Source organism: Acinonyx jubatus, chromosome A2 (genome assembly GCF_027475565.1).
Source record: "Acinonyx jubatus isolate Ajub_Pintada_27869175 chromosome A2, VMU_Ajub_asm_v1.0, whole genome shotgun sequence".
NCBI lineage: Eukaryota > Metazoa > Chordata > Mammalia > Carnivora > Felidae > Acinonyx > Acinonyx jubatus.
Window position 1 is genome coordinate 30336485 of NC_069383.1, and position 26954 is coordinate 30363438.

A 26954-nucleotide genomic window follows, 5' to 3' on the forward strand; every position below is an offset into this window, starting at 1 on the left:
CTGTGTAGCATTTAAAGCCAGGTATTTCTCTGCCAGCATGTTCCATTGAAAGGTTCGTTCCAGCTGTGAATGCTGGTTACCGGTTCAGCAAATGCTCCCTTGAGGTCAGTTTAGCAATTGTGCTGTGGTTTTGCTTTGTCCTCTGCTTCCACATTGTCAGTCTGTTGGCTTCCTTTGGCAAATGTAAAACAGTAAGCATTTATGTAAAATCATATAGCTGTAAGACTGACTCAGGAATCAGTGTCCCTAGAGTACAGAGTTCAAGCAAGAGGGCAAATGACACACATAAAAGGTGAGAGAATTAAGTCATTTCAGCCATTGAGGAAATAGCTTTCAGATAAACTTGTTAGAAAATGATGCTTAGTATTTACTCTCTATGCAGTGTCTCATGAAGTTAATGATGAAATAATAGCTTATTAATTAAATTTAAGTTTTTTCCCATGAAATTTCATAAATTCAAAACCCTTTGTGATCCATAGAATTTTCCCTTTTTTCAGATAAAGGGTGATAACGGGTCCTGGTTATGTGCTCAGATTAAGATGAATCTTCTCAGTTCACATGACAAACACTGCTTTAAATTTTGTTTGAAATGTATAAGCATTGTTATATCACTATTTCTGTTGAGCAATATATTTGGGTTATTGTAAAATAAGTGGTTATCCCTGAATTTTCTTTAGATTACCATTCTTTTAGTTTTAGAACTTTAAAATTTTGAAACTACACGTTTCATCAAAGTGATCACAGCTATAAAGACATTGTAGAAATATTGTCCTTAAGAAGATAGCATTTATGAAATGATATTTGCCAGTGTAACAGTTACTTCTCATTAAGTACAAAGATGATTTTTTTCAGCGTCTCTTTGAGGAAACTAGCATTGAAAATATTTTTGGATTTCATGTTCTGTGCAGGCTTTACAAACTGAGTCGAAGGCATGGGCTGACGTTTGTCTTTTATAATTAGAATATTTTAATTGTGTACGTTTTCCCTTTGTGTTATTAAAGTACTTTTCTAAAAGAGCTCTAAGGGACAATAACCTTGTTCTGTTGAGACCGTTTAATACACGGACAGGAAAAGGAGATGATGGGAGAGTCGGGGGCAGAGGTGGCAGGTAGCTTACAGAAAGGTCCTTGCTGGGGGGGAAGGTACTCTGGAGGAACTGAAAGGCTGGTGGACAGAGCAATTGTAGTAAAACATTTGGAAGCTCCTGGTGTGTGTGGAGAAGGGCATGTGTCAGACATATGGGAAATATGGGCCAGATATGCAGGGTAGAGAGGTGGCTCTGTGAGCTTTCAAGCCACATTATGGAGAGTCTTGAATGTTGTGTGTGCTTACTCTGCAGTTGGAAGTTCTGTGAGCCTAAGAGTCATGTGCTCTATCTTTTGCAGTGTCCTTTCCTGCTTGCCCTGGGCTTTCTGCTCATTTACCCGGGAGAAAATAGTACCTGGTTTTGCCACTCTGGGATAAGGGGGCTTCACATTTTTTAATGATGAGCCTTCTTTAATGATACAAGAGAGAATGGAAGACAAACTTTATTCTAACAATGTGCCTTTACTGATGAAGAAATGAAGGTACTGAGGTGGGGAAGTCTAATGTCTTAGAATTTTCTTTTCAGAAGTACGTTATAAAAAAAAATTCTGTGAATCTGGGTGTGTTTAGTTCAGGTGTCACAGCAAAAATATGGTTATCAGGTTAAAGTAGTAACCAGGAAACTGGGTGCAGGGCTAAGGTGTCCTTAGGGAGACAAGCCAGGTTCAAGGACTCTTGTGGAAGGGTCAGAACAGTAGTTCTTTGAAGTGCTGCAGCAATTTTCCAGCCTCGGGGGAAAAAAAACAGTTCCATAAATAACTAACTGGTGTCAGAGGATTGTTGTAGAACTGCTTAAGTTGTTGGAGAATAAACTTTCCAAGCGTCTTAGAAGCATTTACCCATAGATAATGGATATACTGCATTCAAATGACTGTTGGTCTGTTGATAAAAGCAGGTCTTGGAGGATTTCTACTTTTCAACATTGGTGTAGCTCAAATATTTGTTGTGACAAGGGTGCATTTCTTTAAAATAGTTCTGTAATTCATGCTGTTTAAATTTTTTTTTTAACGTTTATTTTTGACACAGAGAGGGACAGAGCATGAATGGGGGGAGGGTCAGAGAGAGAGGGAGACACAGAATTTGAAACAGGCTCCAGGCTCTGAGCCATCAGCACAGAGCCCGATGCGGGGCTCGAACTCACGGACCGCGAGTTCACGACCTGAGCTGAAGTCGGACGCTTAACCGACTGAGCCACCCAGACGCCCCTCATGCTGTTTAATTTACACGATTCCTTTATCACTTAGGCTGAAATATTGATGTTTGAACAACTTTGGTGAGAATTTAATGATTTTTCTCTCCCTGAACATTAAGCATGATTTTCTTCTTTAAAGGAAGAAAGTATATTTTTGGCTTAGGAAGAATGTTTTTTTGCTTGAATAGATTTATCAAAACAAAGAAAGAAAGAAAGAAAGGAAAGAAAGAAAGAAAGAAAGAAAGAAAGAAAGAAAGAAAGAAAACAACCCTCTGTACTTATAATAAATATTTGTAGGTGTAGATGTGTACAATTGAAGGAAACATTTTATTATAATACTCTTTTTAACAAATAGGGTTTGTGGTGTTCTGGAGAATATACAAAAATAAGTTAAAGTGCATATCTTGTCTCAAAATAAGCATCAAATAATTAAAATAATGTGATTTAGAAGAATATAACTTTCGCAGACATAGAGTTACAAATAGGTTCAAAAGTTACTGACTGAGGTTAGAGTGTAAGTTCTCTTCCTGCCCAATGAAACATCTTTTAAAATTTCCAGTTTCTTAACCTGTTGTCTCATAGAAGATGCTGTCATAAAAGTGCCTGTGATAATGAACTCCTGCCCCTCGTATGTTCGGGAGGGATCTGACCACCTTTGGATGGGTCTATGTGAGAGGAGCAGTCTGGATACGAAGCAGGTCTGGTGTTATTTTGGCTATTGTTGCTTAGAATATTTCTAAAGCTCCTTCCTGTTTGCACTTTTCTGCCCGGGGTCTGGTGATGGGAACCCCTGTCTCAAATTCTGAGAAACGGCCCAATTATATGTAAAGATAGCCTCTTCAGAGACCAGTAACACCCTGTAAATCTTTGGAGATAGGGCTGAGCAGGCCGACTTTCGCTGACCTAGCTTACAAAGCAACAGAAGCTATATATGTGGTAACCTGTCTAGCATGTCCAGCTGCTTTATTGCCTCACCCTTAATGCTTTACTTCTCATGATATAGATCATTGACCCTGAGAACTCGTAGCCCTTGGCTAAGTCCCTCAGATTCTGGTGTAACACATTTCTCAAATAGTTTGAACAGCACATGAAGCAAACACGTACTAATTTGAACTTCACCAACATCCTTGATAAAGAAATCAGCCCAGCAATTACTGGAGAAGATAAAATTGAAAGGGAACATAAATTAAGATGTGCTATTAGAAATATTCCTCTATATTTATTCAAACATAAGCATGAACAAAGGACCATATATATCATGCCCATATTTTCTTACCTTACCCTGAACTTTTGTATGGGCTCAGGAGTTACAAGATTATGTTTCTTCAAAAATTGGTTTATAGTTCTGGTTTTTTCCTAAATTAGACTGATCTCACTCCATTTGTGATTCTTTAAAAAAAGGATATTTAACGTTGCCTTTTCTTTGAAGAATTTGTAGAGAGACATAGAATGTGGTGAATAATTAGCCGTCAGAAAGTACCAAGCCCATGACATGGTTTTGAGACTAGGCTAACACAGAGGCTTTGTCTGGGTGTATATTTTAAGCAGCAAGTACTCTTGGACTGTTAGTAGTTTAGTCCCAGTGGATTCTTAACAAAATGTCGGCTGTTCCATTATCTTGTACAAATATTTGGCACTGGAATTCTCTTATTTACTAACTATAAGTAATATAATATTTTTAAACCTCCAATCACCAGGAAAGGAAAAATAAACAACTGACATAGAGATACTTAGCACTGAAAGCTTGCAGAGTTTAGTATTTGACAGGGTAGAGACTGGAGTTTATCATTTATCATTTCATGAATGTAGGCTTTTAATCAAACTTTTTGTTTGTTATAAGTGCTGGATATGTAGTGTGTAGATAGGAGTCAGAAGGCCCCGTGTTTTAAAAATATTAAGATGTCCAGTAAAGTATGTTATATTTTGAAATCGTTTTCATTTGCAGGGAGGTGAATCTCAGGTTGTACTAATTTTCCAAGATAAGCGAATCTGACTTTTCTGGTTTTCAATATTTTGAATGTTTCTTAAGATAAAACGGCCTGAGTTTTTAGTTATAATTTTTTTTTAGCTATAAATTAAGAGCATAGCAGGTTAAAATAATTTTTACAGTGTCTATAATTTTTACTTTTCTCTCAGTGAAATATATTCTTACTGAAAGTGTTCTGTGATACTTGGCTGATTATCCGCTTGCTTGCACAGAGAAACTTATATGACAGTGTTCAAGGAGAACATTAGAATTTTGTTTTAATGTCAAAGTTATTTTCTAGTTGGTACTTATGTAGAAAAACAGTTTGGAAAATAAGTGCCTGGTTTATTTGTGGTAGGTTGGATCTAGGGCTTTTGGTTTCCTTTAGATACTGTATATCTCAGAGTCTTCTCTCTAAAGCTGGAAGGAATAAAGATAGAAGTTTTGCAGTAATAGAATATATTTTCTATAAGATGCTCCTAGTAATCAAAAATATTTTTGCCTGTATTTCTCAACTGCTTATAAAACTTAAAACTCCCCAGGGGTGCCTGGGTGGCTCAGTTGGTTGAGCGCCGACTTTGCCTCAGGTCTCGATCTCGCGGTCCGTGAGTTCGAGCCCCGCGTCGGGCTCTGGGCTGCCGGCTCAGAGCCTGGAGCCTGTTTCGGACTCTGTGTCTCCCTCTCTCTCTGCCCCTCCCCCACTCATGCTCTGTCTCTCTCTGTCTCTCAAAAATAAATAAACATTAGAATAAAATAAAATGTAATACTCTTCAAATTTAAACACTCAATACATTGATTGCTTTTATGTTTTCATTAGACTGATCAAAGCTGGAAACAAAAATTTAAACATTACTCTCTTTTCCCAAAAGTGAAAATTATTTGATATTTTATACAAAAATAAACACTACTTTCTTAGAAATTTTATTATTATTGATTGTTAACAGTAAAGAATTAAAGGTATAAAAAATCACTTTCATTTATTAGTGCTTTCATAAAAGTTCCATTTAATGAACAGTTAAGCACTCATTGCCTACATGACACCAGACTTCAGACTTCATTATAAAATTGTAAAATGTGAATAAGAATAAAAATTAATTTTACTATTGGAAAGAAGCTGATCTGACTGACTTAATAGAAGTTCAAAACATAAAAATAAGAGATGGAATTTCTGATATAACTTGTCAAGGATTTTACATAGCCAGTAAAACAGCATTTGTACCTTTAACTAGCCATTATAGATGGACAAAAAAAGGACATATTTTTTTTTTTGCCATCTTTAAAATTTTGAAATTATTGGCAGTCTTTTTTTTTCCAGCTAGGGAAGGTCAAAGATGGGAACATAAGGTTTTTAGGTCATTCCCTATCAGTTCAAAGATAAGAAAAGTTTTATATAAACATATGTGAACATGTCCCTGTGTGCATGTATGTTCATAAGTTGGGGGTCTATTAAATGGTAGATTGTGAGATATTGCTAACACCACCACCAATATCCCTAATATAATAACATGCTATGTGCCAGCCAGTATTGTATGTAAATTCTCCAAACCATACCATGAGGCTTCACTACTGTTATCCGCATTTTACAGATGAGGACATTGAGATCTAGAAAAGTGATTTGCCCAACTATTAAGTAGTAAAGCTGGGATCTGAATCTAGGATGTTTGACTTCAGAGCCTGGGCTCTGAAAAACTTAGTGTTCTATTGCCTCTCACTTATGTGAGAATGTGCCTAGCTCCATTTTCTCTTTTTAAAAATAGCGTAATGATGCTCTTGCAATATTTTTTGAGAAGTAAATTATATAGTATAGCATTATATAATTGTATATTACATATTATATAATTATATAAATTATATAGCATGTAAATCTCTGGCACAGTCAATTATTTATGCATGCATATGTGTGTGTGTATGCACTCACATACACATATTTGCATAGCTATATTAGTATACTTGATTTTTTTACATACATTTAATATACTTTTGTGCACTTACAATGTTATATACTCACGTGACTTGAGTATACAAATATATGTCTCTCCAGCAAGTTAACTAAAACCAGGCCCCTCTCATTGAATGAAATTGCCCACAAAATAGAATTCTAAGCTTCATAATTTTTTGACTGAAATGAAAGATCATGGAAAATAATCCAACTCACACTAGTCTGAGAAGACTGTATGTGTGGTTTTAATGAGCAATGTTGCAGGAGAGATCCGAATTGCCAAACAGGATCTGGTAATACAGAGAGACCCCTGGGTTGGCTCTATAAATCACATTTAAGTATACACTTCTGTATTTTGTTGTAGCACTCCTATTTTAAGCTACTGAAGGTGCATTTAGCAAAAAGATGACAGCACCTGAGCATGAAGTTTCCATTTGCCACCCACCGCCTTTAGTTCCAGTAACGGTGAAGTATAATGGGGCCACTTAAAATTCGCAGCCTGTTTGAATAACGTTTTCTATGTAGAACATAGATAATCCTGTCTCCAAGCTTCTTCTCTTTGGTGTCAGGGCTTCAGGGGGACTATTGTTTGTTTTAATTTTGCTTTTATTTGTATCAGAGTGCTTCATGCACATAATTTACAGTTAATTTCATTCTCAAGGCCTTATTACAAGAAATAGTAGTCTTACGCCATCTTCCACTCCTAAGTGGCAGCTGCTCTCAATTTTGTTTCCACAGATTCGCTTGGAATTTACTTCCCCATCTCTAAATCTCGTATTTATGTAAATTGTCATTTTTAAAAATGTTCAGCTGTAAGCACTACCCACTGACTTCTTATGATGAAGAACTTACTAAGATGGAGAACTAGTGCCCTTTCCAGCCCTCATGCCCCAACCTTTCATGCATACTTCCTATCACGCCTCAACACGGACGTGTCATAGCTCTGGATAGATCAGTGCTTAGGATTAGGACTATGTAAATACTATTCACAGCTGGGCCAGGAAAGTACTGGGTTTAATTTTTCTTTCTGGAATAATACTTTGTTTTTCTTGGAATTAATAACTCTATTTTCTATGTATTTCTGTGTAATTCAACTCTAAACTCCCTCTGGTATAACTGTTCTCTTCATATGTCCAAATATTTGGGGCATTCTATCAAAGCTTTTTTTTAAGAAATCTCTCTCAGAACATTCTAGACATGCTCCAGTCTAGGCCCACTGAAGCTTTTGCATCATGGGCTATCCCTTTACTACCATTCTGGGATTTACTTTGTGTCTCTCTTATTTTAGATCCCTGTTTTTTGGATTCCAAGTCATTGCCATTTTCTGTTCAGTCTCTCATTTTAGGAAGTACATCTTTCAGTTGTTTGCTGAAGAGGAGACAATTTTTTTGAAGCCTATATGGCTAAAAATGGCTTTATTTGCCTTTTCATGATAACTTTGATTGCTACGGAATTATAGGTTAGAAATCATTTTTTCCCTAGAATGTTGAGGACATTCCTCCACTGCCCTTTCGCTTCCGGTATTCTACTGAGAAAGCCAATGCTTATTTTGGTTCGACTGGAGTTTTGAACCTTTGTGGAAAAGGTGTGTAAATTTGAACTTCAATTCTCTTTTTTAGTACGGTACTTTATCCTCTACTGTATCCAGTGTCCCTAGTCCTGACACTCTGTTTTACTGTCTCCAGAGAATGAATATCCCCAACGTCCATATGGGTGGGGTTGGGTAGTCACCCACCTACCTGGTGTGGGGAAAGGGACCTGAGGGGTCTCACTTCTTCCTAAACAGGTTTGCAACGAGTCATTCTTCAGCTCTACCTTCATCCACTTTCAGTGGTATCCCAGCTGCCAATATCTGAGCATTTGGGGGACCCTGTTGTTTTCAAATTTCTCCACTAGGTTACGACTCAGCTTTTGGGGCACTGTTGATAAATTTGTACATTTCCAAACTATACTTGTTGCTATCTCCTTTTCCTTTACCTCTGGGAATATACCTTTTTTTAAAAAAATGCCCCCTACCCCTTTTTTTTAGTGAAATTTCAGGAGGGAGAAGGGATAGGGACATGTATTTATTAATCTGCTTTCTTTAGGAGGAAATCCTGGGGTGGATGGTATCAGGGAACCAAATCATTTTTATAAATAAATGTTTTTTTAGGAAAGGACTTCCTTGAGATTTTACTATTTTGTCTGTATACATATAATGAGATGAAATAACCTTTAATAGGGAGGAATAAATCTCCTTTGTTTCTCTGGGGGGATGCATTTACCCACAAGTCACCAAGGGCTTAAATAGGAAGGTGGGATTTCGTGTCCTTCTCTTCCTCCTCAAAAATTTCCAGTGGACAAAGGGAGTGGTTAACCCTATGCCATTCTTGCCATATTGTGGATATTGTGGCCAATCTTAGTTTAAAATAACAACTTGATTTCAGTCCTTTTTAAAGAGAAGTTGGGCTCCCCACCCACTACTTCCTCCTTGGCTTCCTAATAGAGATGTTTGGAAAAATACCAGCTATATTCACATTAGATAGGGATTTCAGTAAAGATTTTGTCAAATAGCTTGTAGGATTAGACATCCTTTAGTGGGAGTGCCGCTGATAAAAGGAAATGAACCATGTTACTCACCATCCTCCTCTGATCCTAGCACATCTACTCAAGAAATAGGCCTTGAGTACGTGCACTATCCCAGTCAGTATGTTAAGTATTTAAGCCAGAATGATACGTCTTGTCCTCATTGAGTTTATACTCTACTAGGTGCTATGATATGGTTACTAATAGCTGCGATTTAGGGAGTGTTTACAACCCAAGAACACTTTACCTGATTGAATCCTTAGCACAACACCGCAAGGTTATTTTTAACATTCTCATTTTACAAATGAGGAAACTGAGGCTTAGTGGTTTGCCCACATTCATCCAATTGATACGTACATGAGCCAGAATCTGGAGGCCAAGTCTATTTTATTTCAGATCCCATGTTCTTCTCATTTGTCTCGTTTAAAAAGAGTCAACAAAGCAACTTCACATACAGTGTTTTATTTGATCTTCTTTTATCTAACCTAGGGAGGGCTCTCAGTTGTTAGCTGACAGTAATTACCCTCAGCCTGAGAGATTTGGTTAAAAAAAGTCACTAATTAATTGCATATTTTGGGGTGTGTGTCCTATTGTCCGCTTGCCTTATTTGATGCAGTTTTTTTTCATGAACATATGCTTAGAGATAAAGCTTATCCATAGAACACAAATTTTGGTTGAGTTACAGTAGATGAGCTTAGCTATTTTAAGGAACTCTGTATTGGATCATGTTTAAAGCAAATAAAATAGTTTGTCATGCAAATGATCGCATTCTGAATTTTTTTTTTTTTTTGTATAAACACACAGCTTCACATTCTTCATTTGTTGAAAATGTTCAGTTGTTGGTAGCTGAGGAAAGCTCCTTTTATTTAGCTTCATTAAATCGTCCCAATTGTTTAAAGGCACACCGGATTATCATATAGTAACCCACAAAAAAAGACAATAGTAAAACAGAAAGGCAACATTTAAAATTTCTTTAAATGTGTAAGCAGAAGTCAAGGGGAGTCAAACGTCAACAGGAAACAGTTCGAATTGGAGAATCTCAAGGAAATCTGAAATTGGTCTTTTTCGTTGGTAAACTATCATTCCCACCAAACATTTATTGACTAGTTGCTGTGTGACAGGTACTGCTCAGGTACGGGGCATAAAATAATCTTTAAGAACAAGATCCCTGCCAGGGACACTTGGCTGACTCCGTCCATTAAGCGTCCAACGCTTGGTTTCTGCTCAGGTAATGATCTGAGGGTTCGTGGGTTCGAGCCCCATGTTGGGCTCCTTGCTGACAGTGCGGGGCCTGCTTGAGATTCTCTCTTTCCCTCTCTCTCAGTCCCTCACCTGCTTGTGCTCTATCTCTCTCTCAAAATAAACAAACTTAAAAAAACAAAAAAAAACTAGATCCCTACCAGGCAGAACCAATAATCAAATAGTTAATGAGCACTGTGTCTTAGGTGTGAAGCACCTCACTGGTTTAAAAGCCAAAGCCTCTGAGGCCTGATGTACCACAGTGGGAACCCTGCCATACATGGAGGGAAGGAGAAAAGCAAAGTGGTAAAGAACGAGAGAGGAAATGCTGGAGAACCATAATGAGGAAAAAAACGGGTCATGTTGTAGGTAATGCACTTCCTCTACGGCAAGGAAGGACAAGTCAATATTGGATTGCATTTCACACACTGGTTCAGAATAACATTTGTATAATGTTTTGCAAATTTAAAATTAAAAAATTTTTCAAACCACCCTCCCATCAACCTTGATGATAATAGCAAAGAAGGCTTTATTGCATCTTGACCATACAGATGAGCAAACTTGAAGCCAGGCCAGTTTAATGATTTGCCAGAGGTCACAGAGTGTGTTCAGATCTGGGTTTGAACTTCAGTCTTCCGACTCCAAATTCTGAGCTCTTCTCAAGTTTCAGGAAGGAGATGAGAGTAGCTGGTTGGTCTGCAAACTAGATTGGCACAGACCACCTCACCCAGGCGTGTGCAGGGGGATGGTAGATGTAGACGTGCAGGAGAGACACAGGCTAACACCGTCAGGGGAGATATGCACATGTCCCCAATACTGTCGAGGACAATGGAGGGCTTTTTAGTGAAATGTGATACGTATGTGCACTTCATACCATAGCAAAGGTCAGCAGGAGCCATTGCTTTATTCTTTGCTAGCTTTGTTCTGTTGAAATTATGGATTAGCAGATGCCTCACTCAGGTCCAGCCCTTAAACAAAATACTGGCAGAGGGATTCTCTGGTCAATAGTCAATCTGAGGATGACCATCTAAGACTCAGAGCTCACTGAAAAAGAAAAAGTAGGAGTAAATGGGGTTGATCTCTCTTTGTTGTGTTCACAATGGATTTGGCATTTAACATTTTCCTTGGAATTAGAAGACTAGATGTGTGAGGCCAATACAATGACAACAAAGCAAAGGCATCTGACCATGAGACTGCAACATTGTTTGTAAAAAAAACAAACAAAACATATATATGTATAATTTGAATTAAATTTTAGATTTAATTTAGTTCAAGGAGGTTTTACAATGTTGATGAAATGTGCGTTTTCAATCTGAAGCTGAAATAAATCTGTGCTCCCGAGTATAAGTAGAATAAAGACAGAAGTATTGTTTTATATGAAAGAACTTGCATCCAGTGACATCACTGGAAATCTGAAAAGATAAAATAATTTTAGAGTTTTCCCAGAGGTAAAGGAGTGTCCAACTTATGTGGACTTCTTCCTTCTCATGATAGGTAATCTCAGTTTTGAGTTTTTAATAAGTGATTGTTTAAGTTATATAGGCTTTATTTATGTATTCCTGGAGATGCTTAGGTCATGATGTTGCTAGCCCATTGTAATGCTCACCACAAGAAATCAGAGGTGCTGGCATGTGAGTAGTTACTACACTGTTTGGATCCATAGGCCTGGCACAGTTACTCAGGTATTACAAGTATTGCTTACATCTGGGCACTTTGCCCTGGGTTCTGTGCTTGGGGCCCTTCTGCTGGCCCTTCACTAGCCAGTGACTCCAGGAGGCAAGAAACAAGAGAAGTGACTCAAGTGGAATTTAAAAGGATATAAAATCAATCCAGAAATCTGCCTGGTGATCTGCAAGGCAAAGTAAGGTTATCTCCTGACAAGCAACAGTGTCCATGTCTATGTTTTATTTTAGAGATGTCTTGCTTTTCAGGGCTGCTTTGGTCTTCGTTGTAACCTAACGTCAATTTTGAAAAGAATTTAGATTACGGATTTGAGAAAACAAAAATATCCCATGGTATAATTTTTCTCTAGAGTCTTACTGTCTTGCAGGGTCTTCTAAAATGTCGAAAAAATTGATCTAGTATACAATTATTGAATATTTGCTCTTTGTAACATAAGGGGGGAAATGTAGTATTGTTCATGTCTAGAAATCTCTTAAGTAAGCCATGAAAGAGAGTTTACAGAAAAACTGACTTAGAGTACTGTGTTCACAAACTGTCTTCTGATCATCATTTTAAGGCTAAAATCTTTAAAGTAAGGCAATGAGATTTGAGTAGATTGATGCTGACCAGGAGTACTGCATATATTGAAAATAAAAGTGCCAAAATGGAATACCTTAAAAAATATCACTTTATCTTTTGAACCAATTTTTATTTTCAAACCATGTTATGATCTACGAGATTATGCAGCCACATATTCTTTACTTTTTTATATGAAAGAAGCAAATTAAAACCAGTAGCAGTGACTGATGTCTTTAAATAATAGGGCTATATCCTGGAAGTAGTAGAAAATCAGCTCAATTTTCTAGATTTCTTATTTCCTCTTCCCCTTTCAAGTTCAAGTTCAGTGTTCAAGTTTTGATGGCTCCCAATCCTGTATCAGCCCATTTCCCTGCTACCATCCTAGCTCAGCAATTTTTTTATGTAACAATTTTTTTTATTATCACACCTTTGCTTTCCTGCAGGTCGTTTTTTTACAAAACAGCCAGAATTATGTTTTTATGATGTACGTCAGATCTTGTCACATGCTGCTGGATTTTGATTACACTTTGAATAAAAGCCAAAATCCTTTTTACTACCCATGAAGATCTGGCTCTTTAAACTCCTCATCAGGGCACCTGGGTGGCTCAGTCGGTTAAGCCTCCGACTTCGGCTCAGGTCACCATCTCGCGGTTCCTGAGTTTGGGCCCCACGTCGGGCTCTGGGCTGATGGCTCGGAGCCTGCAGGCTGCTTTGGATTCTGTGTACCCCCCTCTCTCTGCCCCTCCCTTGCCTGTGCTCTGTCTCTCTCTCAAAAATAAATAAACATTAAAAAAAAAAATAAACTCCTCATCGTGGTCTACTTACACTCCCTGTACCCACCCTGCCTCCTTCTGTGCTCCAGTTACCAGGGAGTTCTTAACTAATTAGCATGCTCAGATAGGTGACCTTGCACTTAATAGTTCCCCTTCCTGGATAGCTTTTCCACGAATCTTATCAGCATTGCCTTCTCCTTGTCATTACTGACTTTTCCTAAAAATCACCTTCCTAGAGATCACCCAGTCCAAGGCAGCTCCCAGTCTCTTACAGTGATATCACTCTGCTTTGTTTTCATTTATTCTATTAGATAACAAATCTTTATTGAGCACCTTTTTTGTAACAAGGAACACAGTAAAGTTCCTGCCCGTAAGGGAAATGTCATTCCAGTAACGGGGGTTAATCACTAATCGTCACTACCGGGGACCCCCACCCTGACCCAGTGACGTAAGATGCAGAAAGCACTGGTATTGTTTTATTTCTGCTGGAATTTAGTGAAGAGAACTTTCAGAGAGCCCTTTCTTTCTCACACTTTCACCTCCTATTTCTGCAACGGTACCTCCACAATGGGAGAGGTGTCGAGGTATGGCTTAAGGGACACAACTGCGAGGGTCTTAGCCCTCCAGAATTCGCTGTACACATTCTTGAGCAAATCGCACTGCCTACTTTCTGCATTAATTTTCTCACGTGTAAAATGAGGTAGTCCTATCCGTTTCACAAGGTGTTTGAGTGAATTCATCATGAAAGTACTTGATAAAATAGAGCACCAGCCAAACGGCCCACGTACGTGAGTTGTTGGACGTTGTCTGCAGATTTCTCTAAATTTGCTGACACGTCTCCCATCTACTCCCAAGGGAGCTTCTTGACTATATGCCTCTGTTTTCTTGTCCACTGGATAAACAATGCTGAATAATATTTAGCTTGTGTCTAATGACTGCATCTCGTTTTGATTCTATCCTAACAGCATTAACTGTTTGTTCTCCTACAGTACTTTGGAAGTTTGCTCGTCATTTTCTGTGTGGAACTGGCTTGCGGTGTTTGGACGTATGAACAGGAGATTATGGTGAGTTCAAAGTGGGATACAGTTACAATCTGGACAATCTCTAGTGCAGACTTCTAAATCACATACTTTGGAGTTATTTAGGCACATGATTATTAATTTGAATGTTTATACTGTATGATAACAATGATGGTCCCAATACCTCTGAAAATTAACATTTTCTTGTCTGTGTCTGAAGCATAGTTCCAAATCATAATTTGTAATGTTTTATTTGCTGTACTATATGTCTTTAATTCCACAGGTTGCTTAAACATGGATACAACAGACTACAAATAATAGGTGTCCTAAAATAATTGTGCCAACTTTTGAGTGTGTAATAGGAAACATTTGTGTTTGCAACAGGATCTGGGAGAGCTTGAAAATCTACATGTAAGCCTCAGAAAATGCCCACTGCAGCTGTATGCTGATGAATAGGAAGCATGCGTCTTCTATTCGCAACAAGCTGAGCCATCTTCTACTTTAAGAACTATATTTGAAGAGTTGCTGTGTGTTTACTTTAGCCTAGAAAAACACTCTGCTAGTTTGAGACTTGGCTACCTGAAAACATCTCTGAAGCATTTTTTTTCTTTCATTTTATCAACTGAAATAAACTTTTATAGCTATGAATGAGAGAAGGAACAAGGGTCAGAGTCTCTCAGTCTTAAGATTTTACTAGTCTTGCTTGGTTTATCACTTGCCCCTCACCCTTGTGCAACACTAGGCATTATTACTTTTTTAACGTTTGCCCACGTCATTGGTGAAAATTGGTGCGTTTATCGCCAATGAGGTTGAACATCTCTGCATATTTGATTGCTGGCTGTTTTCATGGTGGCAGGCCAGATTTTTCCACTGCGAGCATCTTGGAGTAATTCTGTTTCGGGAAGATGATGTTTTTCAACAAGTAGTCCTTGGACTGTCTACAGCAGGAGTCACCCAGGGCAGTCTTTAAAATGCACATTATAGGTTACTAGGCCAGAATAGAGGGGAAAGCAGAGGAAGAAACGGCAGGCACCAGGCATCCACATTTGTGACAAGTTCCCCAGGTGAATCCTCAACATTTTAACATTTAAGAGCTTTTAAAAAGAGAGAGGTTATTTTGTATTTATTTCAGAGAGGCATTTCAGCAGTTGCGTAATAAAATAGAAGTGTTTTGGTACCGATACAGTTATTGAAGATTCTGTGGTGAATCTGTTACTGTCCTGTGAGACTGTTTTGAATCCTAAGCGGTAATTAGAGACTAATGGGTCCTTTGCATATGCTAATTTGCATGTAAACGATGCTTTGGCACAGCCACATCTCTGAACCCCTCCGAAAACAGCAGTGCTTCCCCTGTCTGACAGCTCTTAGTAAGAGAGAATTTATGATGATTTTTTTTTTCTGTTAAAAATTGAAAAGTCAGGGCAGGTTCTAACTAATTTTAAGAAAGTTAAAAACTTTCTTTAAAACGAAATCTCCTATTAAAATAGGAATATTCTTGCTGTCTTTGAGAATCACGTTTTCACTCCATCCCTAGAAACATCGTATATTTAGGGGAGTGAAAGAGTAGTTCTTCCAGACTCAGTTTCTATGCTTTATTGATAAAGAGATGTTCTCTTCTAATTTTTTTCTTTCTTCCCAAGATACATATATCTTCTTGACATTCAAGCAATAGATAGTAGTTGTATAATTAACCTCTGATCCCGTCAGCTCAGCTTTTGATCATGTTCTTTTTGATAATTAAAGGTTTTTAGAAATAAGTTTGCTCTCTATGGATTTTAAAATGGTTTGTATAGTTTTTATGTCATACTGATATTTGATAAATCTCCCAAGTTATAACAAATATGAAATGAATTAATTTAAGGTATGTGAAAGTAACTGTTTTGATTCTAATATAATCTAATTCTTGAAGATACTTTCTTCTGTTGTGTTAAGGGACAGTCGCCACATATCTTCTTGGTGTCATAGCGGTACTATATGGATGCACACTGCCATTTCAGTTGAGTGCGTACATCACTGTTTGCTTATACAAATCTTCCCCACTAAGTCATCAGGATAGAGCAAGGGCTGTTTGGGCTGTTTAAAAGTGAAACGTGGAAAATGGTTCTTTGGAAAAAAAGTTTGTCAGAATTTTTTTTTATTGCTTTTGCTCTAATAGCAGTGTGAAAGAAAAGTGCCATTAAAGTTTATTAGCTGCCAAATTTTGCAGAACCCAGCCTTTGCATAGAATGGGCTTTGTGCTCTTAGCTGTTCCATGCAAGGAGCCAATAACTGTGTGTTTTCCTTTATGGCCAAATCACAGTATTTTGTGCCAGAACCTCAATGATCTCTGTTTCTTGCCATATTTGGTCTCAGATTGTGGTCACAAGAGGGAAACAACTTATATTTATTTTGTAAAATAAAATTTAAAATAAGACTATTCTGATAACCAAATCAAGAGATTTGACGTCAGTCTGTTTCCCTGTTACTTCTTTTGCTTATACGTAGTTACCTCCTATTCGTTCTTTCTCTAGAAAAATCAATAATATTAACTGTTTCAGATTATAAATTTCTAGAGAATTTATTTCCTTTCTATGTATATTATGTTCAAAAGCATATGAAATAATAACTTATAGTGAGTAGCCTGAGTTTTGGTTTAGTTACCTGAACTTTGTCGAAACCGTGCGAACATGGAGTATACCTGGTCAGACCATTTTTCGGGGGGAACAAAGTTGTGTGCCCCAGTGTTGGCATGTTTCCTTTTATATGCACATTTCCAAGTATTAAAAAAGAAAAGTAACAAAGGAAAACAATGAAGAATTTCTGTGGTCAGGAATTTTGAAACTACTTCTATTGGTATTACTGTCTTTTCAAAATAAGATTTCAAAATAGTCCTAATCTTGAGTTAGCGTCAAGCTTGTTTGGCTAAGTTTGGTCTGTATTACCCGATAGATGGGATATGGATATCTGTCCAGTTTCCCAGTTACATATTGTAAACCTAATACCACATGTGTGGTGAGACTATGATGTGTATGCATCAGTTTCTCCCCTGGCATTGTAGATAAAGCACTGCATGATATGCTGACTAGGTTTCTGGCCAACTGTTGGGTTGTGTACCTGAAGCTGTCATGATTAAACACTCTGTTAAGGGAGACTGTGCTAGGTGACTGGGGGCAAGAAGCACAAAAAGCGCTTTAATCTGAGAGGTTTTCTTTCTAAAATTCTAGCATGCACCCGAAACCCAATGTTTGGACAGATATTTACACACTTAATCCACAGTGAAGCTTGACTTGAGCTGAATTCTTTTCCTTCTTAATTCTTATCCCATTATTTTAGTGCTATAATCTGCAGTCACTTCAAAGACCAACTCCATAGCATTCTGAAATCAAATCAGAGGACTTTTCTGGGCAGATCATTTGTTATGAGGAGCTCTTTAGCTGGATCTGTAGGATATACAGTAAACTGCTTGTTTTGTGACTTCCTAATGCTTGATATTAGCATTAAATGATTTTGCTTTTTTTTCCTTTGTTTAATGTAAAGAACTTCCTCATTTACTGCAAACATCTACACATAGAGATTGTTTAATACGTAGCTGATAACCTTGAGCTTAATTTGGGCCACAAATATAAGTTTAAAATAGCATCTGTTAATTGCAATACATTCCAAGTATGTGTATGAGTCTGTGAGTGATTGTATTTATGAATATGTGAACGTTTGTGTTCCTGTATGTGTGTGTTTGTGTATTCCAGCTGTTGATATTTTGTTTCTTATCTCCAGGTTCCAGTACAGTGGTCAGACATGGTCACTTTGAAAGCCAGAATGACAAATTATGGCTTACCTAGATACCGGTGGCTTACCCACGCTTGGAATTTTTTCCAGAGAGAGGTAAGTGCTACAGTGTCTGAGGCAGAGGGTATGGAATAAATGGCACACTTTCAAAACAAATGTTCAAAGCTTTGGCTTTGGTCATTTTCTCTGTGCTGAAAAGTGAAGCCTATGATTCAGTTACCCTGGGTGGAATTCTTTACTGAGAAATACCTTAAGTGACTCCATGCCCTTCTTTTCTTCCTGTGTGTACCATTTTTCCCTTCATTTCACATGCTTCACATATATTTTAAGAATTTCTTAAGAGCCATGTTGCTAACCTACTGTGGAGTTTTATGAGAGTTTCTTGATATATATCCAAGTTTTATTTGAATACATAATTTTTCACGACCTTTAGGGCTGTCTTTATTTTTAAACAGTTAATTTTTAAAAAAATAATGGTTCTTATTGGGGAATTAAGCATCAGTATATCATTGAGAACATAAGCTTTGGGGCACCTGGGTGGCTCAGCCGGTTAATCGTCCATCTCTTGATTTCAGCTCAGGTCATGATGTTGCAGTTCATGGGATGGAGCCCTGTGTCAGGCTGTGTGCTGACAGCATGGAGTCTGCTTGGGATTCTCTCTCTCTCTCTCTCTCTCTCTCTCTCTCTCTCTCTCCCTTTCCCCCTCCCTCATGCTCTCTCTCTCTCAAAATAAAGAAATAAACATTTTTTTTTTAAGAAGCATGAGCTTTCTAGTCAGATCTTGGTTCAGATTCTGGCTCTGCTCCTTAATATTACATGAGCTTCTCTCATTTACTTAACGTCTTTAGCCTCAGTCTCCTCACCTGTAAAATAGGGATAATAAAATTACCTGCCTCCTTGGATTGTTGAGAAGAATAAATGGGATCTTAAGCTTGATCTCATTTAGCTTAAGGTTATTAACTATAGCATTACAAAGCACAGGCACTTTCAGCTTTTCTTACCTAACTTCCATAAAGCCCCATGGATATCATCTTCTCAAACACAGCCTATATTTAGATGCTTAAAATTCGGTGACTTGAAGTTAACCACTGATCTTGCTTCAAACCAAGCTCTCTGCCCAAGCAGTTTTCTTGTGATTGGAGATGCTGGGGTGACCAAGTATGCCTGTTTCCTTTCGTTTCATTTAGAGCTGGGCCACAACTCATGTGAGAGGCAGCGTCTTCCATGATAGACATCCAGCTTTCTGCTCAGTTCCTCTGTCTGGAATATGGGCAGAGGTTCAAGTACAGGATAATCTCCAAATTTGGCTCCTTGTGTTACAGTTGTCGAGATGGTGAAAATTATCATAGTGACACAGATTTCCTATTTATTTAAATGCTTCCTGACTTTGTTTGTTTACTGTTCATTTGTACTAAAGGCAACGTGAAGGGAAAAAAGGTGAGGCCTTAGGGAATTTATGGTAAGATGTGTTCAGCTACTGCCCTGGGTGGAAGCTGTCCATAGCTCCTTATGTTCTGGGATTTCTGATGTAGAAATCATGATAAAACAGGCTAGAAAGCAAGGTGAGTTTTTTCCCAGTGGCACAAAGAGGGGCTTTACTTAGGTAGACGAAGTACAGCACTGCAAATGATAGTACATGTTTTTAGCTTCGTTGCCTGGTAAGTTCCCTCCTCTGTATCATAGGCCCAGTTCCCCCAAAAGGAGATGGCGAAGATCTCTGGGCACCCCAAAAGAGTCTTTTAAAGCCCCTATGTGTTAGTTTGCTAGGGCTATGGCCATAATAAGTTACCACTGGGAGCTTGAAAAGCAGAAATGCATTGTCTCACCGTTTGGAAGGCTAGAAGTCTGAGATCGAGGGGTGCAGGGGTGACTTCTTCTGAGGCCTCTCTCCCAGGCTTGTAGACAGCAGTCTTTTCCCTGTGTCTTCACGTCGTCTTCCTTCTGTATGTATCTGTGTTCAGATTTCTCCCTCTTATATGGATGTAAGTCATATGGGAGTAGATCCCACCTTTATGACCTTCTTTTAATTTAATTACATCTGTAAAGGTCCTATCTCCAAATGTGGTCACATTTTGGGGTGAATTTTGGGAAGGGAGAACACATTTCAGCCCATAACACCCCTCTCCCAAAATAAACTGTAGAGCTAAAAGTGACCTGGTGGGGCCCCAGTTTTTCTGACCTTCATTCAGTGCAGTTCTATGCACGTACCTCATTTTAGTGGACTTTCACTCAAGCCTTAGTGATCTTTATTTCATATATTTTTTAAAAACTCATTTTTAAAGGTGTATTTACTTATTTATTTTAACTTAATGGTTGGAGTACAGGCTTTGGAATAAATAGGCTCCTGCCACATACTGGTCTCTGCAAGTTACCTGGCCCATCAGAACCTTTCTTTATATGTAAAGTGGTGGTGGTATTTTCCAGTTTCACAGGATGCTAGCAAGCGTGGCCCTCTCTCAATAATGTGGTTTTAAAGGTGGTGAGAAAACCGTGAGAAGAGGTAGACCACAGTCATGCCTAGTGTCGTGGAGGGACCACTTAGGGGAGTTCTCAGGGAAAATTTCATTACCGATTTAGTATCTCCTGTTGACAAAGAAAAACAACTATGTAAAAAGAAAAAAAATGACTCAGTGACTTATTAATATTAAAAAATATATCTGGCACTGAACATGGTATGCTTCAGTTATTTGGAAAAGTCATTTCTGTGGAGCACCTCATTTCCTGACCAGGCCAGATAAATGGGCTGTTCTATTGTGGATGGAGCTTGAGTTCCAAGAACTGTACTTCTGTTGTCAACATAGAAAAACACATGTCCTTAGGAAATGAGAGAAGTGGGTTTTCTCTGAGTGCAAGAATTGAAAAATCCTGCCTTGGAAATATAGTAGTTTATGATTTTTAGAAAGTGAAGTCTTTTTACTACATATGTTTTTTATGGATACTCAAGGCCTTTTGTAAAATATGATGTCAAATTATGTTTGACTTAATTTATGATGTTTATGGTATATCTGTAGCTTTTAGAACAAGTTTATAAAAGGAGAGTAGTAAAAATATAAAAAACGTTTCTCAGAAAATTTTAGTATTACTCGTGGCATCAGTAATTCATCATTTACAATAGTCTGAAGATTTTTTTTTAATTAGTTACTTAGGCAAAAGGAAAAGTGTAAAATGGTTTTTAGTATTTTCCTTGTTTCATTTTACATGAGAAGTTCAGAATTCCTCATAGATGATTTTAGTTGGGTTTTGAAATGGTGGATTGTGCTAGTTTATGATACGGTGTTAATCCTGCACACAGATTGGTCTGTTGGGCTACATAATTTGCAGAGCCAGTCACTCTTGGCAAAGTTCTTTTCAGTGATTGCCAGGAGTCCTTGTTTTTGACTGTAGGGAAGAGTAACTCCCTCTATCCAAGGGCAGAAAATTATCATAGTTAATTATTCTGAATCTAATCTACATATATCCTTAAGCAGTGTTTCTAAACTTTCACCAGAAAAAGTTTTTGCTAATCCTTGGTGAAATTAGATAAAAAGAAACAAAAGACAACAGTAATTTTCCTTAAATCCAATTTTATTCAAGCTAAAGGCATCTCATTTCTTCTGAGATCATGGTGCTAGAATATGATACTTTATTTCAAGATTCTCATTCAGTTAAATAAAAATTTGTTGGCCAAACCTGTGTTTATGTTTTGAAAAATTTTTGAAAATTTAGTGGTTAATCAATCCAAGTTGGGTAATCTTTGTGATGTGGACTTTTGGTCAATAGCTCTTTCTACAGAGATAATGGAAACTTGTAATTTAATGTCTGAATTTATTAAGCAGTTATATTAGTTAAACTAGGTGATATGCAAATAGATGGATCAACTGTTCTTTAGTAGCTAAAGTTTTAATGGTAAATATAGGATTCTTGCTAATGATTTTGTTACTGTGAATGTTCAGTCTGCTGCTGAATGATCACTTATGGAGAACCATACAGTCGTGGAGAGATTCAGCCATGCCTGATCTGTTTGCATGTGTTATGAGCATTATTGTTCAGAAGTGTTCCATTATAGGGTCCTTGGCTGCATTTTTGTCGTCAACATAGAATGTACACACATCGTTAGGTAATGAGAGAGGTGAGTTTGGCTCTGGGTACAAAAATTTAAGAAATCTAACGTTTAATCTTCTGTAAGTTAAGAAAATGTTTTTGTAGTTGCTGAGCCTGACCAGTCATTCTTTTGCAGTTTAAATGCTGTGGGGTGGTGTACTTCACCGACTGGCTGGAAATGACAGAGATGGACTGGCCCCCAGATTCCTGTTGTGTTAGGGAATTCCCAGGATGTTCCAAACAGGCCCACCAGGAAGATCTCAGTGACCTTTATCAAGAGGTAAGGCCATATGTTGTGAACCTATCATGCATACAAATTTTCTTATAATGACTTTTAGGTAAAGAATCAACAATTTGCCAATGAAATTTTCCTCTTGTATCTAAATATAAAGGCCCTTAAAATTATTCTCTAATTTGTGGAGAAACAGGATAGCACTAAAAATCAGTATAAAATCATCATGTGTTAACAAAGGAAATCGGTGGGGGGTAGGGGGTGCCTGGGTGGCTCAATCAGTTAAGTGTCCAACTTCGGCTCAGGTCATGATCTCGTGGTTTGTAAATTCAAGCCCTGCACCAGGCTCTGCGTTGACAGCTCAGAGCCTGGACCCAGCTTCAGATTCTGTGTCTTCCTCTCTCTCTGCCCCTGCCCTGCTCACACTCTGTCTCTCTCAAAAATAAATAAACGTTAAAAAAGAAGTTAAACAAAAAAGGAATTGGGGAAGACTAGATTTAGAATCAATTGGATTTTAAACCGTATTGTCTAGAACCAAGTTCTCTTGCCTCCTGGGGATTCTTTGGAAACAGGTGCATGCGGAGTGTATAAAGAACTCTGAATATTTCAGAAGACAAGGTTTGGAGTTCTTGAACAGACTATGTATTTTAGGGCCTCCACAGAGACGAAAACATATGTAGGAAAAAAAAAATCCCACTCTCCAGGGAAAACGTTGTCCTCTACTCTTCAGTTCCCCCTACTGGCTAATGATCAGCGATGTTAGTTTTAGTTAGCTGATTTAAAGAAATTAGATACTCACTGGGTTTAAAATCAATCCTCACATGCCCAAGAAAGTTGCCTATTCGCGTTTTCTGGGAAAAATTTTCAGAATAACCAGTTATTCCTTTGTTAGCAGAAGCTTTCCTATTCCTTCCTTTTTAGTGGTGATTTTCAAACTTTGTTAGCAGCAGAATCTTAATTCAAATTAAAATCTAGAACTATACCATCCAGTACAGTCACCAATAGCTACATGTGGCTATTAAAATTAAAATTAAATTAAATTAAAATTTCATTTCGTTAGTTCAAATAGCTACATTTCAAATGCTTAAAAGCCACTTGAGACTTGCAGTTTCAGTATTAGACAATGCAGATATAAGACATTTCCACATTACAGAAAATTTTATTGCAGTCTTGATCTAGAGTGGAAACTGAAAATGTAAATCAGATGGCAGGGAGGGTGCTCAGGCTGAGGGGCTGGGATTATTTCCCAATAACATCTCCAGTCAAGCATCTGGGTATCCAAAAGCACCATTGAAAACCTCTGGCTTACCATAAAGCATGGTGATAAAGAGCAAAACTTTTTTTAAAACAGAACATCCGGATTTATATATATATTTATGTATTTCAAGACAGTAATCTTAAGAGGCTATATGTCTTTCCCTAAAAATCCTATTGTTCAAAACATCTTTTAGGCTGCCAAAGTCAATTGTAGAGATGCACAAAAATCAGTTTCATTAGTTTATGGTGTAAATTAATTTACTTGAGAAAAATGGCGGATTACCTCCACAAATGATCCATTGTATTTATAGCTTACGTATAAGTAGCTTTTGGCTGTTAAAGAATTCATCTCAGAGGACAAGACTATGCCACATTAAGCATATCCAAAATAAAGTGCTTTGGGCCCTGAAGTGCCACAAAGAAGTGTGCCAAGGATTTTTTTAAGGGATTTAGAATTGTATTTGTTTCCTAGGGCTGCTGTAATAAAGTACCTCAAAGTGAGTGGCTTAAACAGGAGATACTTATTGTTTCATGGTTCTGAAAGCTAGGAAGCTTGAGATCAAGGTGTCAGGAAGGTTGGTTCCTTCTGAGGGGTGTGAGGAAGAATCTGTTCTATGTCCTTCCCTCAGCTTCCGGCAGTTGGATGACAATCTTTCGTGTTCCTTGGTTGTAGAAGCATCACCCCAATCCCTGCCTTCATATTCACATGGAATTCTCCCTGTTTGTGTAGATCTCCAGATTTCACCTTGTTCATAAAGACACAAGTCATGTTGGAGTAGGGGCCCATCCTCTTTCAGTATGACTTCATCTTAACTAATTACATCGGCAATGACTCTATTTCAAAATAAGACCACATTTGAGGTTCTGGGGATTAGGACCTCAACATATTCTTTTGTGGGGAACACAACTCAACTCATAACAAGAATTGTTGAAACCACTGAATTACCTAGGTTGCCTGTTTTAAAAGATAATCAAAGAATCATTCGCTCAGTGTCTCTGAGTTCTTTAGTGATTATGCTACATCTTTTTTTTCCAGGTGAAAGTCTGAAATAAGGATGGCCAGCTAACAAGTTCAATAGTTAAGGTCCTGTTCATGCCATAGAACAGAAAACAATGCTTAATATTTCTAAGATATTATTAAATGCGAACTTAACTGTGGATATTCAAATACATTATAACTTACCACTAGGTTTTAAAAACACAGATGATTACAGTATAGATACTAAGTGTATATGTGAGTTGAAACCTATCAACTTTCCTAGTGTGAACTTAATCCATTTGTTAGTTTTTAGGAGTGGCAAGTCAGTATGGGAAAATATTGGGCTACAGCACTATATATAATCTCTACCCTTTTTAGTGATTAATACTGATAATATGATTATAACCAATGTTGATCATAAGAATGACAAAACACAAATCAATTTGCCAGATCTTCCCATAAAGTCTGAATATGGACAGATTCACTGCACTTATGCTTTGTTTAGTTGAAAAGCTTTCAATTAAACATTTGATAAGTTTTGTTGGGTTTTTTTTTTTTCTGCTGTAAGAATGCCATTCATTTTTACTAGTTTATCTTAGATTATTTCCGCCGGTAGTATTTATAATGGAATACCTTACATTCAGGCTGTCTATAATTACTTATTCTATGGAGTTTGAGATTGATAGAAGCCATATTATTGTGCATGTGCAAGTTGAGAAGCCAGATTATTTTAAAAGCTTTTTCATATTTTCATCAAAAGATTTTCAGTAGCAAGCCGACATTGCCAGTTACAAGATATTCTTTAGATAGACTTCCAGCAGAGATGGAGGTTCATTATATCAGAGTAGCTCTGCTTTTGCATTTTATAATTAATAACAGATGCTGGTATTGGTAATGATACAGTGCATAATTATATGCATAGTTGACTTACAAAAGTGGATCACTTAGTAGCTTTATGGTACAAGTACAATTAAACCCATCATTAAAAATAAGACTCAATTCCACTTTGCCCTGGAGAACATGTTTCCTAATTGAAGAGTGCCCAGAGACTATCCACCTGGAAGACGGAGGGGTCTAACAGGGAGGAACGAGTGAGGGACAGCTGGAGGTATTTATGTTACTTATTCTGAAGTAGCAGATACTAAGGGGGAGATATTTTAGATGTCTTCAAATATTTCAAAGTTCATCATTCAGAACAGGAACTAGACTTGCTCATTGTTGCTCCAAGGGCCAGACATTACAGGAAGGAAATTTTGAATCAATAGAAGGAAGACCTTGCTCATCAAAATCCGTCCAGTTGTGACACAGGTTCTCTTATAAAATAATAAGTGGCTCATCACTAAAAATATTAAAGTCAAGGTCAGATAACCATGTCATTGGCAGATAGAATGGGTTTTTAAATTAAGAGTGGATCTGGACTAGATGAACTTCAAGGTCCCTTTTATCTTTCATATTCTGTAAGCTCAGAGATAAGAACTGGCTTTCTTCCTGCAATCTTTCTTCAGGAGTCTGAAATCAAGCAAATAAATCATTCTCAACCATCTGGTGGCCTGCATGGTCCCTGACCCAATAATGTTTTATGACACGTTTGAAACCTGTGAAAAATGACAGAGCAGAAATAAAGCAACAATTGCACATTTTAGAAACATTCCCATCAGAAGTATTGTTGGATTTGGCACACAGCTCCTCCAATACCTGTAATGAGCTACGCACTTGTATAAAAGTACAGATGCAAAAATCACAGATGAAAATGTTTCTGACCATCAACCTGGTTCCATCACATTCATCAACTCACAATGTTTTGTGAGTGCCAGGTGCTATTGGAAATGCTGAGGGTATAACAGAGAAAGTTGCAGACAAAATCTCTCCTCCTGTGTAACTTACATTCTAGTTAGGTGTATAGACATTTAGCAAGAAAAAAGCAACAATAAAAATAATCTCAGGTAATGGTAAGCATTTTGAAGGCTCTTAAGTAGGGTTGTGTGCTGGAGAATGGCTTTATTGGTGAGGGAGCTACTTAGGATGGTTAGGAACCCACTCTTTTAGGAAGTGACATTTGAATGATGAGCAGTCGATGAGAAGGCTGCAGCCATGCAAAGATCCACTGAAGGGGCACCTGGGTGGCTCAGTCACTTAAGCATCCGACTCCTGATTTAGGCTCAAGTCACGATCTCGCAATTCATGAGTTCGAGCCCCACATCAGGCTCCATGCTGACAGTGTGCACCTCGGGCTCTGTGTTGACAGTGCAGTGCCTGCTTGGGATTCTCTCTCTCTGCCCCTACCCCATGCGTGGAACACCCGTTCCCCGCCTCAAATAAATAAATAAACTTAGAAAAAACAAAAAGATCCACTGGGACACCTGGATGGCTCAGTCGGTTGAGTGTCTGACTTCAGCTCCGGTCATTATCTCACGGTTCGTGGGTTCAAGCCCTGCGTCGGGCTCTGTGCTGACAGCTCAGAACCTGGAGCCTGTTGCAGATTCCGTCTCCCTCTCTCTCTGCCCCGACCCCACTTGTGCTCTGTATCTCTGTCTCTAAAATAAATAAACATTAAAAGAAAATTAAAAAAAAAAAAAGATCCACTGAAGAATTTTTTTTAGCCTGTGAAACTGTGAGTGCAA

The 26954-nt window shown here is 37.9% G+C and overlaps 1 protein-coding gene across 3 annotated transcripts in view; it reads left to right on the top strand.

Annotated features, from left to right (window-relative positions):
- TSPAN12 (tetraspanin 12) overlaps positions 1–26954 on the top strand; it is a 72225-nt gene that overhangs the window by 28822 nt on the left and 16449 nt on the right. For all 3 annotated transcript variants that reach the window (XM_053218166.1, XM_027075342.2, XM_015067318.3), the window contains 3 exons: positions 13991–14065; positions 17774–17881; positions 22002–22145. In XM_053218166.1, coding sequence (XP_053074141.1) covers positions 13991–14065; positions 17774–17881; positions 22002–22145 — 327 coding nt within the window. The remainder of the gene's footprint in view (positions 1–13990; positions 14066–17773; positions 17882–22001; positions 22146–26954) is intronic.